General features: G+C 34.5%; 3 protein-coding genes, 2 long non-coding RNA genes and 1 pseudogene across 7 annotated transcripts; all 6 read left to right on the top strand.

The window, feature by feature from the left end:
* Window positions 1-429: 429 nt before the first annotated feature.
* On the top strand, window positions 430-4,906 carry LOC124457894 (sorting nexin-29-like). The gene is made up of 13 exons (XM_047008057.1): window positions 430-672; window positions 759-909; window positions 1,023-1,062; window positions 1,368-1,431; window positions 1,518-1,646; window positions 1,719-1,801; window positions 1,873-1,936; window positions 2,003-2,042; window positions 2,361-2,477; window positions 2,642-2,791; window positions 3,476-3,550; window positions 3,639-3,844; window positions 4,540-4,906. Exons 1-13 carry the CDS (start codon window positions 518-520, stop codon window positions 4,613-4,615), a joined length of 1,350 nt encoding a protein of 449 aa, XP_046864013.1. The 5' UTR covers window positions 430-517; the 3' UTR covers window positions 4,616-4,906.
* Window positions 4,907-10,458: 5,552 nt separating this feature from the next.
* On the top strand, window positions 10,459-12,342 carry LOC124457895 (annotated as a pseudogene).
* A 2,852-nt stretch (window positions 12,343-15,194) lies between these two features.
* LOC124457914 lies at window positions 15,195-15,391 on the top strand. The gene is made up of 2 exons (XR_006952881.1): window positions 15,195-15,236; window positions 15,336-15,391. It is a non-coding gene; the product is annotated as an uncharacterized LOC124457914 (long non-coding RNA).
* Window positions 15,392-17,136: 1,745 nt separating this feature from the next.
* Window positions 17,137-18,204, top strand: LOC124457898. Of its 3 annotated transcripts, XM_047008061.1 has the most exons (5): window positions 17,137-17,311; window positions 17,398-17,548; window positions 17,664-17,703; window positions 18,005-18,068; window positions 18,159-18,204. In XM_047008061.1, the coding sequence occupies exons 1-5, from the start codon at window positions 17,157-17,159 to the stop codon at window positions 18,187-18,189; spliced, it is 441 nt and encodes a 146-aa protein (XP_046864017.1). In that variant the 5' UTR covers window positions 17,137-17,156; the 3' UTR covers window positions 18,190-18,204. The 3 variants fall into 3 exon arrangements, with proteins under 3 accessions (XP_046864017.1, XP_046864019.1, XP_046864018.1); XM_047008063.1 differs by having other exon boundaries at window positions 17,398-17,531; window positions 18,008-18,182; XM_047008062.1 differs by having other exon boundaries at window positions 17,398-17,531; window positions 18,005-18,182.
* Window positions 18,205-18,331: 127 nt separating this feature from the next.
* On the top strand, window positions 18,332-20,366 carry LOC124457264 (sorting nexin-29-like). Its single transcript, XM_047007541.1, has 7 exons — window positions 18,332-18,439; window positions 18,511-18,574; window positions 18,641-18,680; window positions 19,016-19,132; window positions 19,296-19,445; window positions 19,989-20,063; window positions 20,154-20,366. The coding sequence occupies exons 1-7, from the start codon at window positions 18,430-18,432 to the stop codon at window positions 20,364-20,366; spliced, it is 669 nt and encodes a 222-aa protein (XP_046863497.1). The 5' UTR covers window positions 18,332-18,429.
* Window positions 20,367-22,223: 1,857 nt separating this feature from the next.
* LOC124457912 lies at window positions 22,224-24,015 on the top strand. Its single transcript, XR_006952879.1, has 3 exons — window positions 22,224-23,166; window positions 23,313-23,572; window positions 23,648-24,015. It is a non-coding gene; the product is annotated as an uncharacterized LOC124457912 (long non-coding RNA).
* The last annotated feature ends 937 nt before the right edge of the window (window positions 24,016-24,952 follow it).

Raw genomic sequence — 24,952 nt, 5'->3', positions numbered from 1 at the left:
GAAAAGAAAAGAAAAACAAAAAGAAAGCAAACATTGCTCAAATTGAAAATGTTGAATTCAAAGAGACGGAAGAAGGAACTTCTACAGTTCTCATGGTAGTTCTTCCACAACAACGACTGCTCACGATAGTGCCACGAGTTTTACCCGAGCGGCATACGACATATTACAACGTAATACTGATTCTCAGGTACATGCTCGTGGTAACCATGCTTTCACTAAAAGGCCTGACGATTTTCTTGAAATGCCAAAGAACTCTCAGTTGGCTTATTGTTCGAATTCTGAGAATTCAAGTCTTTCTTCCACAATGGCGAAAACCAACGTTGAGAACAAGGAGAATGAAACAGATGAACAAGTGGCTCGATTAACAAAGAAAAGCCAGGAAGTTCTGCATCTTAAAACGAGTTTAAAACTGCGAATGATTTGAAAAAATCATTCTTTGACAACATCTTTGCAATCAGGGCATTACACTGACTCATCGCTCTTGTCGGAGGAAGAAGTGTGTGAGCCTCTTGTTGATATGAACAGCGGTGTATCTCTAATTCCCGTAGTTTGCCCCGATGACGATAAAGGAGTTAGGGGTCTAGCTATGTCAGATGAAAATGAGCGATTTACTGTTGCACCTGAGACGTCGCGACATTTAGTTCATTCAATAAATGATTCGCCCGTTTCAAGGTTAGAAGATACTTCATTATTTTATCGAGAAGAATGTCTAACGAGTTCACCATTTTAACTGAGGTGGTAATTTATGTTGTTTTCAGTATTTACACTGATGAAGACGTCGAGAATGATGCAAGTTTAGCAATTGGAGCAACTGTTGCAGCGATATGTGCCACACGTGATGGTAGCATAGAAATTAATGATTACTCAGGATCGTCATTGGTCAGAACCATGGGTGATGGTTGTATGAATGTTAGTTAATTATGAAATGCTTTTATCTTTTGAGGGGAGGGAGGGTAGAAAGCCATGTGTAAATATCTTTGTTATATTTAGTTCGTTATATTTGGTATGTTTTCGTTCTTTAGCCATCAGAGGAATATCCATCAGGCAAAGAAATGACTTCAGGTTTGTGTGTTTTTTCTATTCATGTATTTAAATGGTTTTTATTTCTTATATCTTTTGAAAAAATGTTTTCGGAACGGGAGAGGCACTTTTGCGTCAGGTTCTCAAACTATAAATGGCTATTAGCAGGTGGAGTTAGTTTTAAATATAGAAATATTTAGTGCAATTGGATTTTACTATTTGTATTGTAGTTGCTTTGCTTGTTTGTAGACATCCGTCAAATTTCATCGTGTGAACTGAATATTTGTATGTGTGAATAATTATAATTTCATGAATATCAATAAATACGTGGTTTTTAGTTCTTGAAGAGGAATTAAAACAGGCGATAGTATCGATGATGTTAAGAAAAGATGAAGTTGAAGAACGTAACAGGTTGTATTACGTTCGTTTAATATTAACATTCCATTCGAATATACACTATTTTGCCCTGATTTTTCCTTCGTTCATCTTTCCTGTAGATCATTACAACAACATTTGGAAAATGAGATGATGAAGTCAGCTTCTCTTCGTCTTCAATTAGAAGATTTAAAAAGAGATATGTCGTCGAAAAATGAAGAAAATTGCGTCGCTCTTAACGGCCTAAAAAGGTTAGGACATTGAGAACTCAGCATTTCCGTTAATCAAAGATGTCTGTTGACCTGTTCGTTTTTACTCTTTAGTGAAAATGATTTGCTCAAACACCAACTAAAGAAATACGTGGGTGCTGTTCAATCGTTGAAAAGAAATGACATTATGGAAGAAGGTTTACTATAGGGATAGTTTATCTTTAAAATGGATGTAGAAATCTAAGATATTCAATAATCTTTTGTGTAGTTCCAGAAAATGAAAGACTTTCTTCTATCATTCTTTCTCCGAAATCTGATGTCGACGAAGTGAGGTATTTACCGTAAATTTGTAGCAAAAGTGATTCAACGGCGATGAATTTCGTTCCTTTTTTTTGTAGAAAGGAAGAAAACAAAGATTTTGAGCGGAAGTTGATCCAAGTAAGATTTCCATTAAACCATAAAACTTTTACAAAACGAAACATTTGCCTTAAAAGGTCTTAGGTATCATATGTTGCATGAAGATGAGCCGAAATTTATTTGATAGAAAACTCTTTTATACGATGCACACGGTGACTTTAAGAAATATCTAATACAAGAAGATATTTTGACTTATGAAAACTGAGGATAAATAACTGAAATGAAATCGTGATATATGTTTAAAAAACTCGCCACTCTGACTGATTTCGCGTTTCTTGTTCATCCCTGTGGAATTTCATGGCGTAAGTTGTGATGAAATGTTGTTTATCATGTTTAAAGGTCGCTGATATGCATGGCGAACTTATTGAACTCAATGAAAGACTACAAAAAATGTTGAACGCTCGTGAATGTCAGCTAAGAATATTAAAAGAAGAGCTTGTCAATCTTAGAGGACCGGTATGTTCAGTAAAGACCCGTGTGTTCATTATAGTACAATAGATGTACAATATTGATCCTGTATGTACAATATGAACTGTTTGGTATGAATATGAAAAGCAGTAAATATTCTTTTGATTTTCTAAGTATTTCTTAATAAAACTACGTATGTTCGTATGTTCTAGCTTCCTCAGGACAATAATCATGATGAATGTTTATATTTGACGGAGTTTGGTCCAAATTTCATGTCTGTCAATACTCGTCCTTTAATTAACATTTGGATTCCATCTGTTTTTGTACAAGGAAAGTCTCTAAACATTCACCATTCTTATCAGGTATAATTTTTTCCATATATTTATCTCTATAATAAGTAAATAACTCTTCCGATGTGATGTTGATGGTTATCTGGACTAGGTTAGGGATAACTAGGGAAAATATTTCAAGATTCATGATCTATATTTGGTATTTTCCTCGTTTCAAATACATCACCCTTGAGAAAAGTGTTTGTGGTCATCGTATTTAAAAGATCATGTCGTAGTTTAAATTTACTGCTCAAATATTTTACTTTTCATATGTATATGTTTAGTGGTGTTGAGAAAAAATCACAAAACTACAGATTCATCCCGACAAGCCTGTTTCGTGACTTCTCACTCTTCAGGGGATTTTCCTTTAATCACGAAACTGGCTTGTCGGGATGAATCTGTAATTTTGTGATTTTTTCTCAACACCTCTAAACATATTTACGCTCTGCTCTCGGGCATCGAGCACTGTTTTATACGGATTTATACTGTTTTATTCTGTTATATATATATACAGAGTGTATATACAATGTGCCCTCCCGGCTATCACCATAGTAAAATTGTGACTCCTGCACTTGGGACACAGGACGTACGGTTACACATTGTATGGATTGTATTGTAGAGTCACCACAGTGCTCATATACATATATATATATATCGTCTGCTCAGTGGTCCAGTTATTGTCGTCAATAAAGAATTTAACATTGTTTACTTCACAAGGTTTATATCCGTATCAAAGACGATGAATGGAATGTTTACAAAAGATACTCGGATTTTTATGCCCTACATAAGAAGGTTTTTAATAAACATCAGTATTTTAATTTTTTTAATCATATTGTTTTGCCGTAATGTACAATCCCTTCCTTTTCCTTTTTATGCACAGACAAGCAAGCAGTTTAAACCTGTTGCACAATTCACGTTTCCCGCGAAGAAAATTATTGGAAATCGTGACGTCAATTTTGTGGAAACACGTCGGAAACAATTGGAAAATTACTTGAGAAAATTGATCAATTATAGTCTGGGTGCTGTTCCAGAGTTAGGTGAAAATCCTTGCAAGAGTTCTTTGTTCAAATACTTTCCCTTTTTCATGTGAGTAAACACGTGATCTTTTTCATGTGAGTAAACACGTGATCTTTTCATGTGAGTAAATACGTGATCTTTTTCATGTGAGTAAACACGTGATCATGTTTGAGTAATTTATTGTTCAATATACAGAATATTAAACGATTTTTTAGTGTTAATGTTTGTAAGGCAAGTATAGACAGAAAAAATTGAAAGTCAAAACAAGAACAAAAAGCAATCTAGCGCATGCGCTGATTGGTCTATAGCTGTGTTTTCATTAGCTTGTGCAAACCGATCTGAGCCCAACAAATCAAATCAATCAAAGAGAATTCGCAAATCAATCATGAATACATTTTAGAGGAAAAATTAAAACGTTTGTTTTAAATTTGTCTATTTCGCATTATTGATATTTTTTTAAAAAGATATTTTTCCTGTTTGCACTGGCTTATGCAAACCTTGGAGACGTTTGTGAGAACTCTTGAGCATGTGCAAACCTTGACCCTCGTTTTCGGGCTTGCACTGATCTGCTCTCGAGTTCTCCCAAAGATCTCCTCGGTTTGCATAAGCCCGTGCAAACACAGTAAAAGTCTTTTATTTCGTAGTAATACAACACAAAGAACTCAAACTTTGGCTTGTTTTAAAAGAAAATCAAAATGCTACTACCTATTATTTCATGAATAGTTTATAAATTTTTCTCTAAACTTTCAGCAAATATTTTACAGGCAAACTTCAACGGTATCATCTGTTTCAACGACGACAACGACAAAACAAACTGTTCCTTCTGCATATAATGGTTAAAAGGTAAAACTTGTAGGATGTCTGTCAAAAAAAAGAGAGCATAGAAATTGTATAAGTTATATTGTATATATATAACATACGTATAGTTCAGTATATATAAATATAATATGTCTACAAAGCAGAAGAATTTCCTGATGCATCAACTTCAAGGACTCTTTATTGTATGTGTTGTATACAGATATAATTTGTCAGTATTTGCTACTATATAATAGTACATCATACTGGGTTTTAACAAGTTAAAACATAATATTTAACTTGAAATGAAAACAATCGTATATTAAATACATCACATGAAACGTACTATGCTGTTAAATGTTGTGCTATCTCAGCACGATTTGATCAATTTACATATCCCGCGTCACCCAGCTCTTGCTGGCGAATGGTTATACGACTTGACACGTGACCAATTTTGATCAATACGTCATATGACTTTTTGCGATCTTTCCCGTGCTATGTGTAAAGAAATTTCTTGCTGAAACAATCTTTATCGTAAGTATTACGTAAAATATTTCATTTGTAAGTTTCAAACTATTACAGTGAGTAATATAACCTTTTTATTTCAGAGAAGAAGCGTAATGCATACAGTCGTTATTGTAAGTATTGTACAAAATTTCTAAGAATAGGATTTACTACTTCCTACATGTATGTATTGTAATATGAAGATGTCTTCAGCTAAACACGAAACGTTATTGTTGTAAAATTATACAACCATGAATATACATACCTTCTCATAATATTTTTCTATCCAGTTCATTCCTTTGATGTGTGCAAAACTAGTTTGTCAGCCTTCATTTACCATTGAAGCCTTTGTCTAATTTCAATGTCTGTCACTACGCCAAGCCCACAGGTGCATGGAACATTGTTAGCTACGTTGATGCAAGCGCAAAAGATTTTCCCCCATTGAAAATGTAATGCACTACTAGTGAGGTTAGCACAGTGATTGGGTTTCGACATTTTACAGTAGTTTAATTGCCAAACGTCGTTGTTATGTACACCCTGTAGAATGCTAAATAAAAGAGATCAAATGTTAATGCTAATAAATACAATAAAAAAATGAGATGAAGATAACAATCTAGAGGGTTTATCAAATCATTTTGACATCAGTGGACCTTTAGAATTTGCATGATTCAGCTGTAGTTGTTCCCAAGGAGACTTAAATGTTTGGGATTTGCTATTTGCTGTAGCTGAAGTATACGTTTTATTTATATTGTATTAAATTGCATTTACCGCTCTATGGGGATTAATTACTTCTAAGTGATGAATCATGCAAATTCTATTTCACAATGTACAATTGACGACACACCTGGTAAATGACCAATCAGAAACAACAGTTGACGACACACCTAGTAAATGACCAATCAGAACACAACACGTTTACAACACACCTAGTCACTGACCAATCAGAATACAACACGTTCGTGAAACTTGGGCCATAGTCTAAGACTAAGAACGTGCCATTTGAACGTGAAAGTCTGTAGTTGCACGAAGAATAGTTAGCCGAAGTCGAAAGTATTCCACGGTGAAATATCTCTTGAAGTGCTTTGAAAAAATGTTCAGGTAAATGTGTTGTTTCAAGTTCTTTTGCATTGAGTTAACATTGAATTGGGACACTGCATTTGATGTTCATTAATGCAAAGTGCAGTGTGGCCTTTCCATAAAGTTTTCGTCTTAGTAACTTTTGTTTCCTCTATGCTTGATTTTAGACATGGACATTCTTCTCTTAAACGACAATTAGTCATCAAATGAGATTGAGAAACAACGAACAAATGTTGGTGTATTTACCATGATCGTAGACTTCACAATTAAAGAAAGTGGTTATTGTTCACAGCGGTTGAAGAGAATTGTGGCTGTTGTCGACCAGTTCCTTGACGCTCATCTAAACATAAGAACAAAATACAATTCTGTAATTTGGTTGAAATTCTTCTTCTCTTGAACTACATTACTAGTGAATAAAATGTTCAATGTAAGTATGTTATCAATGTTTTTCATTTATGGAAGTATAGTGTGAACTGACATTGGCTTCAATTGTCGTATGTAGAAACCTTCTGATCAAGAATGGACAAATATACGTACTTTAATGAAATCCTCTGAACAATGATCAAGAAAGGAACTGCATACTTTAATGAAGTCCTCTGAAGAATTCTCAAGAATGAACAATATACTTTCATGAGTCCTCTGAACAATGATCAAGAATGAACAATTTACTTTAACGAAATTGAAAAACTCGCGACTTCTAATGCCCTAAAGACCATCTCTACAAAGAATGCAAACGCTAAACACTATTCTGGAGCAATGCATCCATCAGCCTAACGCCTGTTTCCATGGAAAAGTCAATATTATGACCTTTTCTAAAACATTTTCTTGGGAGTTTTCCTGCTAACATCACGACTGGTCAATCAACCGCAATGATGGATAAAACCACGCCGCTATCAAATGCCCAAATTTCAACATTATTTAATTTTCGTAATAAAAACATGGAATTTCTTTAACATGAAAATAAAAAACCTAAAAATCCTAATTTTCCGACTGGCTGTCGATATTTCCGATTTAATGCCGTAGGCGACATGCACAGTTGCAAGAAATGGCCAATCTTGTTTCTGTGCTTGCCGTCGTCGACATAAAAGCGGTGATGTTTGTCAGGTAGCCTGAAAATTGGATACGATGGTTTCACCATCAACGTTCTGAATTTTTCAAAAAATTATTTTGGGCTTTTTTGTGGCTGTCCTTGCTCAACATCCGATCGTTTCATCTTCACAATTGGCATGAGATTTGTCATTCATCGTAGTCTGTCGTCGAACTGCCAAGGATTCGTCGAAAACCGTAAGTGTAATAATAATAAACCTTTTATTTAGTTAGGCCTGTTAACAGGTCAAATCTCTAATATAATTCGGGCAATAGCCACAACAAATCCTGGTGTTCAGTATATTCCACTGTAAGGCTATTTTTTTAATGCAGGAATGCAAATAAATATATTTAAAGAAATTTACATCTGCATTTTCTAAAACAGTCTTGATTAAGAGGTAATAAAAGTGTTCTTTTGGTTAAAATAATCCAATAGTGTTTATCGGTGCTGCTTTAATTCTTTTTAAAATTTGTGTCTTAGTAAGCGTGAATTTGTATCAACTATTTCAAGTCTGTGATGGTATGCAACAATTGTGTTGTTCTATATAATTTACCTTCGAAAAACCTCTGTGTGAATATACTGCTTTAAGGAGCTACGCATGATCGCAGCGGTTGTTGTCTCGCAGTAGGATAGGCAGGACCACAGCTTAGAATCGGAAATGAAAGTGAGGTTTGGCCCAAGGAAGGCAACTTCAACTTGGGGTTAGTGGGTACAAATGGTACCTTAGCGTAGAGGATGCAAATAGCATCTGTAAGAAGACCTTTGAAGACTGGATCAAGCGAGCAAGACCTATTGAAGACCAAGGGAAGATCGTCGTTTTGGTGGAAAGAAAAATATCTCTCCCCTAGTACGGTAAGAGCATGCAGTCGTAGTTGGCCAATTTCATGAACGGCTTTCTACATTGACTATTAAGATACTCCTGCATGGATCCCCTATAATGCATGAGTAGTTCAACCCACCCCGGTTGGAGGTCGCCCGTAGGTGCAACATGCACTAGGTTAAGTTAAGTTAAGGGCATGATGGGTTACCTCCTTCAAGGGGCATTCCTTTTCAGGGCGGAATTCCGGTGCCATGCGCAGGTAGGAAGTTTAGATAGCTTAGGCATGCGCTGTAGTTGCAGCGAGTAGTTGCTACGCTTAGATAATGAGTATGGGGTTAGAACCTTTATAAATTTAAAGGATGAACTCCACTATCAAGAGAAATGACTAAATTTTTCAAAATCTTTCGAAGGAAACTTTAATCTTGTCAGTCATTTTCAAATCGACAAATTGAAACTCAAATAGTCTTCAGTTTGTCAAGACATTTACAGTATAGGAGCGGCGTGGCAATTACTGTAAATGTAAAAATGGATATGTTGTTTTCTTATTAAGAAAACTTCATTCCTGGAATTTCGATGCGGCAAGCCACAGCAAAACAGGCATAAAAATGTTTAGTACACCAGGTCTAAGTATGCGGAATGGCTTCATATTAACCAAACTAACACGAAACATAGTTTTAATAAAAGCACATTGTTTGTTTTCTTTGATGGTTACCATGAAGACAAACCGCAGACGTTGTCACATATGATACAAAATAGTTACACGATGGTTTCCATGTTCACCATTCGCGTTGCTATGTAGTCATCTATGTGATAATTGTCAAACTAAAACATAACTTAAATCAAGCGCTGCCGGTTGTTTGGTTAAACCATCCACGGTCCCTCGGTAACCAAACTTAACGTGTGCTTCTTCAAGTGTTCTAAATTGTTTCAAAAAATATTAAATTTCGTCTGTCTGCTTAAAATATTTTGAAGTACATTTATCTAATCCATGTCATGCAGCAAGCGCTTGCTCCAACTTTAAGCGTTAGTGGCACCGGGCGCGCAAAGCACTGAATGAAACAGTGCAAAATAGGGACTGCTAAGGTGGCGCTAGGTGCGACTGATTCGGATGTGGATTAGATAAGAAAAACACACGTTAAAAGAAATTCCCATCCAAATTACACAATTTTCTCGTCCAAAGTAGAAAATTGTCGAGTTCGCTGATCGGTTTACGTGCGGTAAAACTAAAATGTGGCGGTTTGTACGTAAGTTGTATGTACGTTAAAAATGGCGAATTATATCCATAACTAAAATACTTGAAAGATTTTTGGACTTGAAGGTGTATTTTGAGAAATTGACGGTTTTTTCTTTTTTTTTGGTATTTGCATCGTTGCAAAGGTAAGTAAAGATTTTTGTTTATAAGGGTCCCCCTGGGCGCGGAACTTCGGCTGAAATCCCTAATGGTTTTTTCCTCTTTAGTATTCTCCGAATTCTCTTGCCGTTGTGTTCGGTTTTGGTTTATACCGTTCAGGTTTTTCCATTAGCGATTTTTTATTTCGGTTAAGTCATCAAAAAAAAACAGTGACCTTGGTGTGGGACTAAACTTGTACTACTTGTCATATACAACCATGGAACAAAAAGAAATGCAATTTGAAGGCTATGGATGCTTAGCTGAGCGAACCTAGGGTCTATCAGCTAAAATTTACAGCCATCTTCACTTTCGTTAAAAAACAGCGTCATGTTTAAGCAATTCTGCATTTTAGAACAGTTTGGGTGATTTCAGTTTAATCATTTTTTATATTTATTTACTTAACACTTATTGTAAATGTGAAAGTTAAACTTGCATGTATTTGGGCGTAAAGTTGGATATTTAAGCATTTTAATGCTAAACCGGCATTATAAAAAAGCTGATAATTGTTTATTGTTTGTGACTTTAAATTGTGAAGTGTAATTGAACGACAAATCTCTTGAACTGTTTTTGTCTATTACGATCAAGCAATAACTTACCAAATTTGAGCTTCAAAATTTCTACAAAGATCAAATTTTGGAACTGTAAAATATTCAAAATATGTTCAATAGCCAAAATCATTTGAACTTTCCAAGAAAAAAAACAGCCCAACTGTGGGGTATCTTCAAAGAGCGGAAAATTTAGTCTTTGGGTTCGATTCCCAATACACTGTTTTTTAGTATATGTGCAATCAAATTGTCAAGTTTGGATTAAATCCGTGTCGGATAATCCATGATATAAGGAAGGAACTTTTAAGTTTTAAAGAATCTTTGCAAGAAGCAACATGTTAATCAGATTGAAGATCATGGAATCGGGTAAAGATTAAGGATTACAAAATAACAGTCCCAGTCTCCCAACGCTCTCGTCTAAATGTAAACAATAGTATGAAACAATATTGAAACAAAGCAAAGAAAAGATTTTACGTTTTTATTAGTTGACTAATTTGAGGAAAGCTTAGTACTTTCTCGTGTTTCAAAAAAATTCATTAAACTACGGTAAAGTAAACATTAAAAATGGCTCTTGAAAATACGGTCCAATTATCCGAGAAATACGAAGCAGTTATGGTTCTCAGTGGAGTGGGAGATGCTCTAGGTTATAAGATTGGTTTGTGGGAATTCTGTTACTGTGGTACTCAAATTCATGAAGAACTAGAAAAACTCGGAGGACTTGATAAAATTGACATTAAAGGATGGAGGGTTAGTGACGACACTGTACTACACATTGCTACAGCAGAAGCGTTGGTTTCTGAATGGACAACAACGGAAGAGTTATTGAGCATTATGGCTACAAAGTACAAGAAGACATGTGCTGAGGATATGTGGGAAAGAGCTCCTGGGCAGACCACAACAAAGGCATGTTTCATGTTACAACCTCTTGAGGAAAAAGGTTACATTATACCATTTAATGAACGAGGTGGCGGATGTGGTGCAGCTATGAGATCCATGTGTATAGGTTTGATGTTTCCTTGTGAAGATCAAATTGAAATGTTAATTGAAATTGCTGTTGAAAGTGGAAGGATGACTCATAATCACCCCACAGGTATTCACCTTTCATAATAAAGCAACGATTTCAGATCATGTATCAATTATCAAGTCACTAATGTCTAGTGTTTTGTCTATCAACAAGTGTTGCTTTGTATAAAGTTTGCTAGGTTTTCCTGTTATCTGCATTGCTTTTCATTTTAACAAACCTTTATAGTAATTTAGCTTTTCAATCCTTTTGCTTTTCTTAGATGTTTTATCTTCAACTCTTCCTTCGATTACTTAACAAGCCATTACCATGAATGTTTCATATCCTTTTATCTAATATCAATTTATAAATGAAATAAAAGAAGGTTGACCTTAGGTTTGCATAAGTCTATGCAATCCATCATTTTCTAGAACCACATCTCAAATGCCTCCATCCTTCTAACATTGCTCACTTTAAATGACCATATCTTTGATCCATCCCTTTTATCGCTTTTCCACATTTCCAAATTTCTGTCTTCTAAAAACTGTTTGAATTGCCATTGCTGTTTTGCTTTAATATCTTCACTACTACAGCCATTCAATCCATGATCCATATCAAAATGCTGCTATTATGTAAATAGGGTCATCATAATGTAAGTGACCTAAAATTAGCAATCTTTAAAGATAATGATTTTAATTATAGGTTATCTTGGGGCTGTTACTGCAGCTTTATTTACAGCCTATGCTATACAGAAGATGGCTCCAAAAAAATGGGGAGCAGGACTTTTAAGTGTTTTACCCAAAGTTTGGGAATACATTGAGAAGGTTGGTCGTGATGTAGAAGAAAACAAGAAATCTTGGGGCTACTTTAAAAACAGTTGGGAGTCATATCTTGAACTACTGGGATTAACAAATGGAACCATGAACGAAAGTTTCCAGTGAATTATAACATACCTGAACATGATGCTGTTTATAAATCTGTCAGTTATGCAGGTTGGGGTGGGTCCAGTGGTCATGATGCACCAATGATTGCTTACGATGCTTTGATGATGGCAAAAGATTCCTGGTTTCAATTGTGCTCTTTTTCTATGTTTCATGGTGGAGATAGTGACAGTACAGGAATATTGGCTGTAGCATGGTGGGGTGGTATGTATGGTATGAAAGGTGTACCCCTTGGAAATTACAGGAACCTGGAATATGGTCATAGGCTTATGGAACTGGGTAAAAAATTACTGAATTTATCAAATAATATGAACAACTAACAGGATAGTATTTATTTAACAAAATTCTGTCATCCCAATATACTTTAGTATGTTTGTAAATCATACAATAAAAATTACTACTTGGTTATAACATAAAAGCAAATTACTTTAGAAATAAAGTCTAAAGAAGAATGTCAGATTCAGGGCATGGGCAGTTCTAAGTTCTACTTAGGATGATTCCCAGCTGTAGAGTAAGTTTATTGACTAGATATCAGTGAAACTATATATAGACAAGGACACTTACATCTTTAGGTTCATTTTACCTCACAAAATGCAAATTGCAAACGTTTTATTCACTACCAAAAATACCTTCTGAGGGAGAGGGGAGCTGACTTGGCAGGTGGAAGCCTTGCTCCTACGGTCTATGTGTTAAAAATAGGCTTAACATAATTTAGAAGGCACAATTTTCTTTAAAACACGTAGTTACCAAAGTGTAAATATAAAGCTTTGTCATATTCCCGAGTTTCATAATACAACACACCTAGATTGTTTAAAAGACTTAGCAACATCAACCTGACTACTTCCTAACGTTTTTTTTGCGAATTTTCTTAGCTTTTTCGTAAAACTCTATAGCTTTGTCGTAGTTTCCAGTTTTTTTAAACACAAACCAAGATTGTTTAAAGACGCAGCGACATCAACATGATTTGGACCTAACGATTGTTTCGAATTTCCAGAGCTTTTTCAAAACTCTATAGCTTTGTCGTAGTTTCCAGTTTTTAAACACAAACCAAGATTGTTTAAAGACGCAGCGACATCAACATGATTTGGACCTAACGATTGTTTTCGAATTTCCAGAGCTTTTTCATAAAGCTCTATAGCTTTGTCGTAGTTTCCAGTTTTTTTTAACACAATACCAAGATTGTTTAAAGACGCAGCGACATCAACATGATTTGGACCTAACGATTGTTTTCGAATTTCCAGAGCTTTTTCATAAAGCTCTATAGCTTTGTCGTAGTTTCCAGTTTCATAATACACAATACCAAGATTGTTTAAAGACGCAGCGACATCAACATGATTTGGACCTAACGATTGTTTTCGAATTTCCAGAGCTTTTTCATAAAGCTCTATCGCTTTGTCGTAGTTTCCAGTATCATAATACACAATACCAAGATTGTATAAAGACGCAGCGACATCAACATGATTTGGACCTAACGATTGTTTTCGAATTTCCAGAGCTTTTTCATAAAGCTCTATAGCTTTGTCGTAGTTTCCAGTTTCATTAACACATTACCAAGATTGTTTAAAGACCTAGCGACATCAACATGATTTGGACCTAACGATTGTTTTCGAATTTCCAGAGCTTTTTCATAAAGTTCTATAGCTTTGTCGTAGTTTCCAGTTTGATGTAACACCGTACCAAGATTGTTTAAAGACGTAGCGACATCAACATGATTTGGACCTAACGATTGTTTTCGAATTTCCAGAGCTTTTTCATAAAGTTCTATAGCTTTGTCGTAGTTTCCAGTTTCATGTAACACTTACCAAGATTGTTTAAAGACCAGCGACATCAACATGATTTGGACCTAACGATTGTTTTGAATTTCCAGAGCTTTTCAAACTCTATAGCTTTGTCGTAGTTTCCAGTTTTATCAAACACATTACCAAGATTGTTTAAAGACATAGCGACATCAACATGATTTGGACCTAACGATTGTTTTTGAATTTCCAGAGCTTTTTCGTAAAACTCTATAGCTTTGTCGTAACTTCCAGTTTTAGCAAACACATTACCAAGATTGTTTAAAGACATAGCGACATCAACATGATTTGGACCCAACGATTGTTTTCGAATTTCCAGAGCTTTTTCATGAAACTCTATAGCTTTGTTGTTGTTTCCAGTAACATTATACACGATACCAAGATTGTTTAAAGACGTAGCGACATCAACATGATTTGGACCTAACGATTGTTTCGAATTTCCAGAGCTTTTTCTTAAACTCTATAGCTTTGTCGTAGTTTCCAGTTTTATTATACACATTACCAAGATTGTTTAAAGACCTAGCGACATCAACATGATTTGGACCTAACGATTGTGTTTGAATTTCCAGAGCTTTTTCATAAAACTCTATAGTTTTGTCGTAGTTTCCAGTTTTATTAAACATTTTATTGTTTTATTTCAGCGACATCAATAATGATTTGGACCTAACGAATTTCCAGAGCTTTTTGATTTTTAGCTTTTATACTTCCAGTGTTTTTAAAATGTGGAATCTTTGTACCAAGCTTTTCATATAGAATTCGATGAAAATTTATTATAGCAAGATCGTATTTTCCAGGAAATAACTTTGGAAAATTGCATGTGTCATGTTTTTCATGTCTTGTTTGTTGGTATTATGGTTTTTCAAGATGTGTCATTTGGATTTCGTCGTCTCTCTCTTTAAACATGTAAAGTGCTTTAGATATTTGATCAACGTTAGTTTCCATTTCATGTTCTTCATTTGAATGTTCAGATTGATAAACAATAATTGCCGTTGAACCATATTTAATGTCATTATTTGTCTTCTTTGTGAACTGCTTCAATAATACTGTCGTATCGGATATTTTTACATGTAGAAAACACTTTGTATTTTCTCTAACTTTCTTGACGCTATCACGGGTAATAACATTTGATATGAGGATCTTCAAGCGACATAAAGTGAAGCTTGTATACATACTTTGTTAATATCTAGTTATTTTTAAGTTATTTTTCTTGTTCAAATGAAAATATTTTTTACATGTTCTTTCCAAGTGGAGATTATGTTGAACTTGGCAAGTGTGATATTACAAAGCAAGCAATTATTGATCGCTTGTTGGATGGAGTTCAACAATTGATCATAAAGTATTTGTCATCTTTAGTGTAATATTCGAACTTGGAACTTGTAATTTCGTTTCGTCTTTTATTGTATTGATTTTACTCGAATGATTTGGTCGACTTGAACCTCGTCGTTTCTTGAGTGTCAGGCATCGATTTGGTAGTACAACCGAATTGGCTTCTGAGAAGGATAGCAGGTGAACTTGATATTTCTTCGATTGCATTGTATTGTATTCATTTTATTTCATAGTATAATCCTTATTTATCATAATCTTTGTACTTATGATGAATTACAGAGTCTCTTGTCTTTGTGAGCAATGGAACATTGTTCTTCAATTTGGCATTAAATCCACAAAAGATAAATTCTTTAAGGTATCTTTATCATCCCTCTCTCAATTCAGTCAATTTAAAAGCCATTCTTAAATAATTTGTTTTCATCATTTCTATGTTCATTAAAGGCAGGTGTTAATGAGGTCTGAAGGTCAATCTGTGTTCTGGCTATTTATCAAGGAACATCTTAGCTCTAGTGAAATAAAGACATATAATTCTTTACATAATGTAATGACAGATGTTGGTAGAGGTTTCAAGTTGTTGGTTTCTAAATGATTCCAGGAATGTTTGTGGGTAAAACCTTTTTGTATGCCATGAATTTGTTCTGACATTTTTCTTTCTATTTTTGTATTGCTTTCTTTCATAAACTTTTCAGTTGGTCAGGATTTTCCAATGAATTGTAATATAGTAATGCAATTTTTCTTTTAACTTGGTAAGCTGTTGATGTCAGAATAATTATACGATGTGTAATTGTTTTAATTTCAGTCAGTATTATGAGCAAGATGCATTATTATTGGATGATGAACGATCTAGTATGTTACCAATGATGGCTGCTGGTAAGAATAAACTTGTTTATATTTCTATAATGGATTTTTTATCATTCCTTGTTTCTTCTTTAAGGCTTAAGTTCAATTCTTTTTGCAATTGACATTGACAAAGCTGAGTTTAACTCTATTACTGTACAGGTATGCTGGAATGCTATTGATATTGTTTAAAATGAATCTTTGCAAATAGAAATGGATAGTAAAAAGTGGAAGCTATGAATGTACTTTTCTTTAACTACTTGAATTTAATTTAATTTTTAGATTCCAGGCAATATCAGTGCAGTTTCTCGTCCAACATCAATATGGGCTGTACCATCACCAATGTATGCGACGTCAGCAGCTCCTGGTGAAGTTTGTTAAATACAACATTTTAAGAAAATAAAGATTTGATCAGAATTTTATTTTCTCCCCGGATCAAAAATATCCCTTTTATCCCTAATTATCCCTACCATTCATCTCATATATCGCTAATCTTATCATTCCTTAACCACACATGTCATTTATTCCTTGTAATCCCCCAACCATGCGTTCTCCTTAACCTTTATTATCCCATTATTACATGTCTTCATTTATCCCTTAACTATACCTGTTGTTTATTCATCCCTTATCATCCCTTAACCGCGCGTCCTCATTTATTCTTTATCATACTTGAACAATGCGTAGTCATTTATCCCACGCGTCTTTATTAATTTTTAACTTTTATCTTTCTTTTGTGTTTCAGGAAAGAAAAGAAAAACGTAAAAAAGAAAGCAAACATTGCTCAAATTGAAAATGTTGAATTCAAAGAGACGGAAGAAGGAACTTCTACTGTCAGTTCTCATGGTAGTTCTTCCACAACAACGACTGCTCACGATAGTGCCACGAGTTTTACCCGAGCGGCATACGACATATTACAACGTAATACTGATTCTCAGGTACATGCTCGTGGTAACCATGCTTTCACTAAAAGGCCTGACGATTTTCTTGAAATGCCAAAGAACTCTCAGTTGGCTTATTGTTCGAATTCTGAGAATTCAAGTCTTTCTTCCACAATGGCGAAAACCAACGTTGAGAACAAGGAGAATGAAACAGATGAACAAGTGGCTCGATTAACAAAGAAAAGCCAGGAAGTTCTGCATCTTAAAACGAGTTTAAAACTGCGAATGATTTGAAAAAATCATTCTTTGACAACATCTTTGCAATCAGGGCATTACACTGACTCATCGCTCTTGTCGGAGGAAGAAGTGTGAGCCTCTTGTTGATATGAACAGCGGTGTATCTCTAATTCCCGTAGTTTGCCCCGATGACGATAAAGGAGTTAGGAGTCTAGCTATGTCAGATGAAAATGAGCGATTTACTGTTGCACCTGAGACGTCGCGACATTTAGTTCATTCAATAAATGATTCGCCCGTTTCAAGGTTAGAAGATACTTCATTATTTTATCGACAAGAATGTCTAACGAGTTCACCATTTTAACTGAGGTGGTAATTTATGTTGTTTTCAGTATTTACACTGATGAAGACGTCGAGAATGATGCAAGTTTAGCAATTGGAGCAACTGTTGCAGCGATATGTGCCACACGTGATGGTAGCATAGAAATTAATGATTACTCAGGATCGTCATTGGTCAGAACCATGGGTGATGGTTGTATGAATGTTAGTTAATTATGAAATGCTTTTATCTTTTTTTTGAGGGGGGAGGGTAGAAAGCCATGTGTAAATATCTTTGTTATATTTAGTTCGTTATATTTGGTATGTTTTCGTTCTTTAGCCATCAGAGGAATATCCATCAGGCAAAGAAATGACTTCAGGTTTGTGTGTTTTTTCTATTCATGTATTTAAATGGTTTTTATTTCTTATATCTTTTGAAAAATGTTTTGGAACGGAGAGGCACTTTTGCCTCAGGTTCTCAAACTATAAATGGGCTATTAGCAGGTAGAGTTAGTTTTAAATATAGAAATATTTAGTGCAATTGGATTTTACTATTTGTATCGTAGTTGCTTTGCTTGTTTGGAGACATCCGTCAAATTTCATCATGTGAACTGAATATTTGTATGTGTGAATAATTATAATTTCATGAATATCAATAAATACGTGGTTTTATTGTTGAAGAGGAATTAAAACAGGCGATTGTATCGATGATGTTAAGAAAAGATGAAGTTGAAGAACGTAACAGGTTGTATTATCGTCCTTCGTTTAATATTAACATTCCATTCGAATATACACTATTTTGCCCTGATTTTTCCTTCGATCATCTTTCCTGTAGATCGTTACAACAACATTTGGAAAAGAGATGATGAAGTCAGCTTCTCTTCGTCTTCAATTAGAAGATTTAAAAGAGATATGTCGTCGAAAAATGAAGAAAATTGCGTCGCTCTTAACGGCTTAAAAGGTTAGGACATTGAGAACTCTGCATTTCCGTTAATCAAAGATGTCTGTTGACCTGTTCGTTTTTGCTCTTTAGTGAAAATGATTTGCTCAAACACCAACTAAAGAAATACGTGGGTGCTGTTCAATCGTTGAAAAGAAATGACATTATGGAAGAAGGTTTACTATAGGGATAGTTTATCTTTAAAATGGATGTAGAAATCTAAGATATTCGACAATCTTTTGTGTAGCTCCAGAAAATGAAAGACTTTCTTCTATCATTCTTTCTCCGGAATCTGACGTCGACGAAGTGAGGTATTTACAGTAAATTTGTAGCAAAAGTGAAGCAACGGTGATGAATTTCGTTCCTTTTTCTTGTAGAAAGGAAGAAAACAAAGATTTTGAGCGGAAGTTGATCCAAGTAAGATTTCCATTAAACCATAATACTTTTTCAAATCGAAACATTTTCCTTAAAATGTCTTCATGTATCATATGTTGCATGAAGATGAGCCGAAATTTTATTTGATAAAAAGCTCTTTTATACGATGCACACTGTGACTTTAAGAAATATCTAATACAAGAAGATATTTTAACTTATGAAAACTGAGGATAAATAACTGAAATGAAATCGTGATATATGTTTAAAAAAACTCGCCACTCTGACTGATCTCGCGTTTCTTGTTTATCCCTGGGGAATTTCATGGTGATGACGTCATGGCGTAAGTTGTGATGAAATGTTGTTTATCATGTTTAAAGGTCGCTGATATGCATGGCGAACTTATTGAACTCAATGAAAGACTACAAAAAATGTTGAATGCTCGTGAATATCAGCTAAGAATATTAAAAGAAGAGCTTGTCAATCTTAGAGGACCGGTATGTTCAGTAAAGACCCGTGTGTTCATTATAGTACAATAGATGTACAATATTGATCGATATGTACAATATGAACTGTTTGGTATGAATATGAAAAGCAGTAAATATTCTTTTGATTTTCTAAATATTTCTTAATAAAACTACGTATCTTCGTATGTTCTAGCTTCCTCAGGACAATAATCATGATGAATGTTTATATTTGACGGAGTTTGGTCCAAATTTCATGTCTGTCAATACTCGTCCTTTAATTAACATTTGGATTCCATCTGTTTTTGTACAAGGAAAGTCTCCAAACATTCACCATTCTTATCAGGTATAATTTTTTCCATATATTTATCTCTAAAAAAAGTAAATAACTCTTCCGATGTGATGTTGATGGTTATCTGGACTAGGTTAGGGATAACTAGGGACTATATTTCAAGATTTATGATCTATATTGGGTATTTTCCTCGTTTCAAATACATCACCCTTAAGAAAAGTGTTTGTGGTCATCGTATTTAAAAGATGATGTCGTAGTTTAAATTTACTGCTCAAATATTTCACTTTTCATATGTATATGTTTAGTGGTGTTGAGAAAAAATCACAAAACTACAGATTCATCCCGACAAGCCTGTTTCGTGACTGCTCACTCTTCAGGGGATTTTCCTTTAATCACAAAACAGGCTTGTCGGGATGAAACTGTAGTTTTGTGATTCTCAACAACACTACACATATTTACGCTCTGCTCTCGGGCATCGAGCACTGTTTTATACGGAGAATCATCAAATATAAACTTCCTATGTATATATATATAGCATCTTCGCAGTGGTCCATTTATTGTCGTCAATAAAGAATTTAACATTGTTTACTTAAAAAGGTTTATATCCGTATCAAAGACGATGAATGGAATGTTTACAAAAGATACTCGGATTTTTATGCCCTACATAAGAAGGTTTTTAATAAACATCAGTATTTTAATTTTTTTAATCACATATTGTTTTGCCGTAATGTACAATCCCTTCCTTTTCCTTTTTATGCACAGACAAGCAAGCAGTTTAAACCTGTTGCACAATTCACGTTTCCCGCGAAGAAAATTATTGGAAATCGTGACGTCAATTTTGTGGAAACACGTCGGAAACAATTGGAAAATTACTTGAGAAAATTGATCAATTATAGTCTGGGTGCTGTTCCAGAGTTAGGTGAAAATCCTTGCAAGAGTTCTTTGTTCAAATACTTTCCATTTTCATGTGAGTAAACACGTGATCTTTTCATGAGTAAACGTGATCAACGTGATCTTTTCATGTGAGTAAAACGTGATCTTTTTGTGAGTAAACACGTGATCTTTTCATGTGAGTAAACACGTGATCTTTTCATGTGAGTAAACACGTGATCATGTTTGAGTGTAATTTATTGTTCAATATACAGAATATTAAACGATTTTTAGTGTTAATGTTTGTAAGGCAAGAATAGACAGAAAAATTGAAAGTCAAAACAAGAACAAAAGCAATCAAGCGCATGCGCTGATTGCTCTATAGCTATGTTTTCATTCGCTTGTGCAAACCGATCTGAGCTCAACAAATCAAATCAATCAAAGAGAATTCGCAAATCAAGCATGAATACGCTTTAGAGGAAAAATTAAAACGTTTTGTTTTAAATTTGTCTATTTCGCATTATTGATATTTTTAAAAAGATTTTTTCCTGTTTGCACTGGCTTGAGCGAAAGAGAACTCTTGAGCATGTGCAACACACTACCTTCGGTTTTGGGCTTGCACTGATCTGCTCTCGATTTCTTCCAAAGGTCTCCTCGTTTTGCATAAGCCTGTGCAAACACCTTAAATATCTTTTATTTCGTAATAATACAACACAAAGAACTCAAACTTTGGCTTGTTTTAGAAAGAAAATCAAAATGCTACTACCTATTATTTCATGAATAGTTTATCAATTTTTCTCTAAACTTTCAGCAAATATTTTACAGGCAAACTTCAACGGTATCATCTGTTTCAACGACGACAACGACAAAACAAACTGTTCCTTCTACATATAATGGTTAAAAGGTAAAACTTGTAGGATGTCTGTCGAAAAAACAGAGCATAGAAATTGTATAAGTTATATTGTATATATATAACATACGTATAGTTCAGTATATATAAATATAATATGTCTACAAAGTAGAAGAATTTCCTGATGCATCAACTTCAAGGACTCTTTATTGTATGTGTTGTATACAGATATAATTTGTCAGTATTTGCTACTATATAATAGTACATCATACTGGGTTTTAACAAGTTAAAACATAATATTTAACTTGAAATGAAAACAATCGTATATTAAATACATCACACGAAACCTACTATGCTATTAAATGTTGTGCTATCTCAGCACGATTTGATCAATTTACATATCCCGCGTCACCCAGCTCTTGCTGGCGAATGTTTATACGACTTGACACGTGACCAATTTTGATCAATACGTCATATGACTTTTTGCCGATCTTTCCCGCGCTATGTGTAAAGAGATTTCTTGCTGAAACAATCTTTATCGTAAGTATTACGTAAAATATTTCATTTGTAAGTTTCAAAGTATTACAGTGAGTAATATAACCTTTTTATTTCAGAGAAGAAGCGTAACGCATACAGTCGTTATTGTAAGTATTGTACAAAATTTCTAAGAATAGGATTTACTACTTCCTACATGTATGTATTGTAATATGAAGATGTCTTCAGCTAAAGACGAAACGTTATTGTTGATAAAATTATATACCCATGGCCATATTAAAAGTTTTATGATGGGCAATTATATTTATACTAAGAATTCGCTTTCCGCCTTGCAAATCCATTTTCACAATATTTTATAACATCACAACAAGTTAAACCTGTTGAATACATGATTCTTTCTTTGAAGCTGTTGCAAAAAGTCGTTTCCAAACTCGAAAAAACGAAAATGGCCGTTGAAGAGTTACGTTTTTTACCAAAATTTATATCAGTTTTACCCTAAAATATCAGCTGCTTCTTCCTCAGTCAAACTTTATACTTCATTCCTCATTCATTTTTCGAAGCTGTCGGGAAAAGTCTTTCAAGAAGTCAGAAAAGATGTTGACGAAGAAACATGGCATTGCCAAAGTTTTTGTTGTACATGGTGGGGTTTTTTTACCAGAGTTTTGACAATTGCTGGTTTATCAAAGATCTTTACGTTAAATACATGATTATTTTTTGCTAAGCTCTTTGAAAAAGTCGTTCAAGAAGTCAGAAAAGACGTTAACGAAATGACGACCGTTACAGAATGGCATTGCGGAAATTTTCGTTGCACAAGGTCGGGTTTCTCTTGGCGAATTGTTGCCTCCAATATTAGCTGCTTTTTTGTCCATCGTTTGTATCTTTACTGTTTACTGAAATAACTGCCGAAAGTTTGTGTAAGAACATGTTACATGTTACATGTTCGTTCGCTGAATCCCGGCTATCGGGCTCATATAAATAGTCCCTAAAACTAAAGGTAAGTTTGCTAATTAAAAGAGATCAAATGTTAATGCTAATAAATACAATAAGAAAATGAGATGAAGATAACAATCTAGAGGGTTTATCAAATCATTTTTGACATCAGTGGACCTTTAGAATTTGCATGATTCAGCTGTAGTTGTTCCCCAAGGAGACTTAAATGTTTGGGATTTGCTATTTGCTGTAGCTGAAGTATACGTTTTTTTTTATATTGTATTAAATTGCATTTACCGCTCTATGGGGATTAATTACTTCTAAGTGATGAATCATGCAAATTCTAAATTTCACAATGTACAATTGACGACACACCTAGTAAATGACCAATCCGAACACAACAGTTTAGGACACACCTAGTAAATGACCAATAAGAACACAACACGTTTACAACACGCCTAGTCACTGACCAATCAGAATACAACACGTTCGTGAAACTTGGGCCATAGTCTAAGACTAAGAACGTGCCATTTGAACGTGAAAGTCTGTAGTTGCACGAAGAATAGTTAGCCGAAGTCGAAATTATTCCACGGTGAAATATCTCTTGGAGTGCTTTGAAAAATTGTTCAGGTAAATGTCTTGTTTCAAGTTCTTTTGCATTGAGTAAACATTGAATTGGGACACTGCATGTGATGTTCATTAATGCAAAGTGCAGTGTGGCCTTTCCATAAAGTTTCCGTCTTAGTAACTTTTGTTTCCTCTATGCTTGATTTTAGACATGGACATTCTTCTCTTAAACGACAATTAGTCATCAAATGAGATTGAGAAACAACGAACAAATGTTGGTGTATTTACCATGATCGTAGACTCCACAATTAAAGAAAGTGGTTATTGTTCACAGCGGTTGAAGAGAATTGTGGCTGTTGTCGACCAGTTCCTCGACGCTCATCTAAACATAAGAACAAAATACAATTCTGTAATTTGGTTGAAATTCTTCTTCCCTTGAACTACATTACTAGTGAATAAAATGTTCAATGTAAGTATGTTATCAATGTTTTTCATTTATGGAAGTATAGTGTGAACTGACATTGGCTTCAATTGTCCTATGTAGAAACCTTCTGATCAAGAATGGACAATATACGTACTTTAATGAAATCCTCTGAACAATGATCAAGAATGAACAGCATACTTTAATGAAGTCCTCTGAAGAATGCTCAAGAATGAACAATTTACTTTAACGAAGACCTCTGAACAATTATCAAGAATGAACAATATACTTTAATGAACTCTTCTGAACAATGATCAAGAATGAACAATATACTTTAATGAACTCTTCTGAACAATGATCAAGAATGGACAATATACTTTGATGAAATTGAAAAATACGTGACTTCTAATGTCCTAAAGACCATCTCTACAAAGAATGCAAACGCTAAACACTCTTCTGGAGCAATGCATCCATCAGCCTAACGCCTGTTTCCATGGAAAAGTCAATATTATGACCTTTTCTAAAACATTTTCCTGGGAGTTTTCCTGCTAACATCACGACTGGTCAATCAATCGCAATGATGGATAAAACCACGCCGCTATCAAATGCCCAAATTTCAACATTATTTAATTGAAAATTTTTGTAATAAAACATGGAATTTCTTTAACATGAAAATAAAAACCTAAAATCCTAATTTTCCGACTGGCTGTCGATATTTCCGATTTAATGCCGTAGACGACATGCACAGTTGCAAGAAATGGCCAATCTTGTTTCTGTGCTTGCCGTCATCGACATAAAAGCGGTGATGTTTGTCAGGTAGCCTGAAAATTGGATACGATGGTTTCACCATCAACGTTCTGAATTTTTCAAAAAATTATTTTGGGCTTTTTTGTGGCTGTCTATGCTCAACATCCGATCGTTTCATCTTCACAATTGGCATGAGATCTGTCATTCATCGTAGTCTGTCGTCGAACTACCAAGGATTCGTCGAAAACCGTAAGTGTAATAATAATAAACCTTTTATTTAGTTAGGCCTGTTAACAGGTCAAATCTCTAATATAATTCGGGCAATAGCCACAACAAATCCTGGTGTTCAGTATATTCCACTGTAAGGCTATTTTTTTAATGCAGGATTGATTAAGAGGTAATAAAAGTGTTCTTTTGGTTAAAATAATCAAATAGTGTTTATCGATGCTGCTTTAATTCTTTCTAAAATTTGTGTCTTAGTAAGCGTGAATTTGTATGAACTATTTCAAGTCTGTGACTAGCATGCAACAATTGTGTTGTTCTATATAATTTACCTTCGAAAAACCTCTGTGTGAATATACTGCTTTAAGGAGCTACGCATGATCGCAGCGGTTGTTGCCTCGCAGAAGTATAGGCAGGACCATAGCTTAGAATCGGAAATGCAAGTGAAGTTTGGCCCAA

The sequence above is a fragment of the Xenia sp. Carnegie-2017 genome, unplaced genomic scaffold (assembly GCF_021976095.1).
Source record: "Xenia sp. Carnegie-2017 unplaced genomic scaffold, XeniaSp_v1 HiC_scaffold_6, whole genome shotgun sequence".
Taxonomy (NCBI): domain Eukaryota; kingdom Metazoa; phylum Cnidaria; class Anthozoa; order Malacalcyonacea; family Xeniidae; genus Xenia; species Xenia sp. Carnegie-2017.
This window is presented reverse-complemented; position numbering and strand designations above follow the sequence as displayed.

Excerpts from the sequence above, each read along its gene's own strand:
- LOC124457264 (XM_047007541.1), top strand. Across the intron at positions 18,681-19,015 it reads TTGAGCGGAAGTTGATCCAA|GTCGCTGATATGCATGGCGA; the intron begins GTAAGATTTCCA and ends TCATGTTTAAAG. Across the intron at positions 19,133-19,295 it reads TTGTCAATCTTAGAGGACCG|CTTCCTCAGGACAATAATCA; the intron begins GTATGTTCAGTA and ends CGTATGTTCTAG.
- LOC124457898 (XM_047008061.1), top strand. The coding sequence starts at position 17,157 with ATGAACAGCGGTGTATCTCTAATTCCCGTAGTTTGCCCCGATGACGAT. Across the intron at positions 17,704-18,004 it reads AGGCAAAGAAATGACTTCAG|AGGAATTAAAACAGGCGATT; the intron begins GTTTGTGTGTTT and ends TTATTGTTGAAG. Across the intron at positions 18,069-18,158 it reads GAAGTTGAAGAACGTAACAG|ATCGTTACAACAACATTTGG; the intron begins GTTGTATTATCG and ends TCTTTCCTGTAG.
- LOC124457894 (XM_047008057.1), top strand. The coding sequence starts at position 518 with ATGAACAGCGGTGTATCTCTAATTCCCGTAGTTTGCCCCGATGACGAT. Across the intron at positions 1,432-1,517 it reads GAAGTTGAAGAACGTAACAG|ATCATTACAACAACATTTGG; the intron begins GTTGTATTACGT and ends TCTTTCCTGTAG. Across the intron at positions 2,792-3,475 it reads ACATTCACCATTCTTATCAG|GTTTATATCCGTATCAAAGA; the intron begins GTATAATTTTTT and ends TTACTTCACAAG.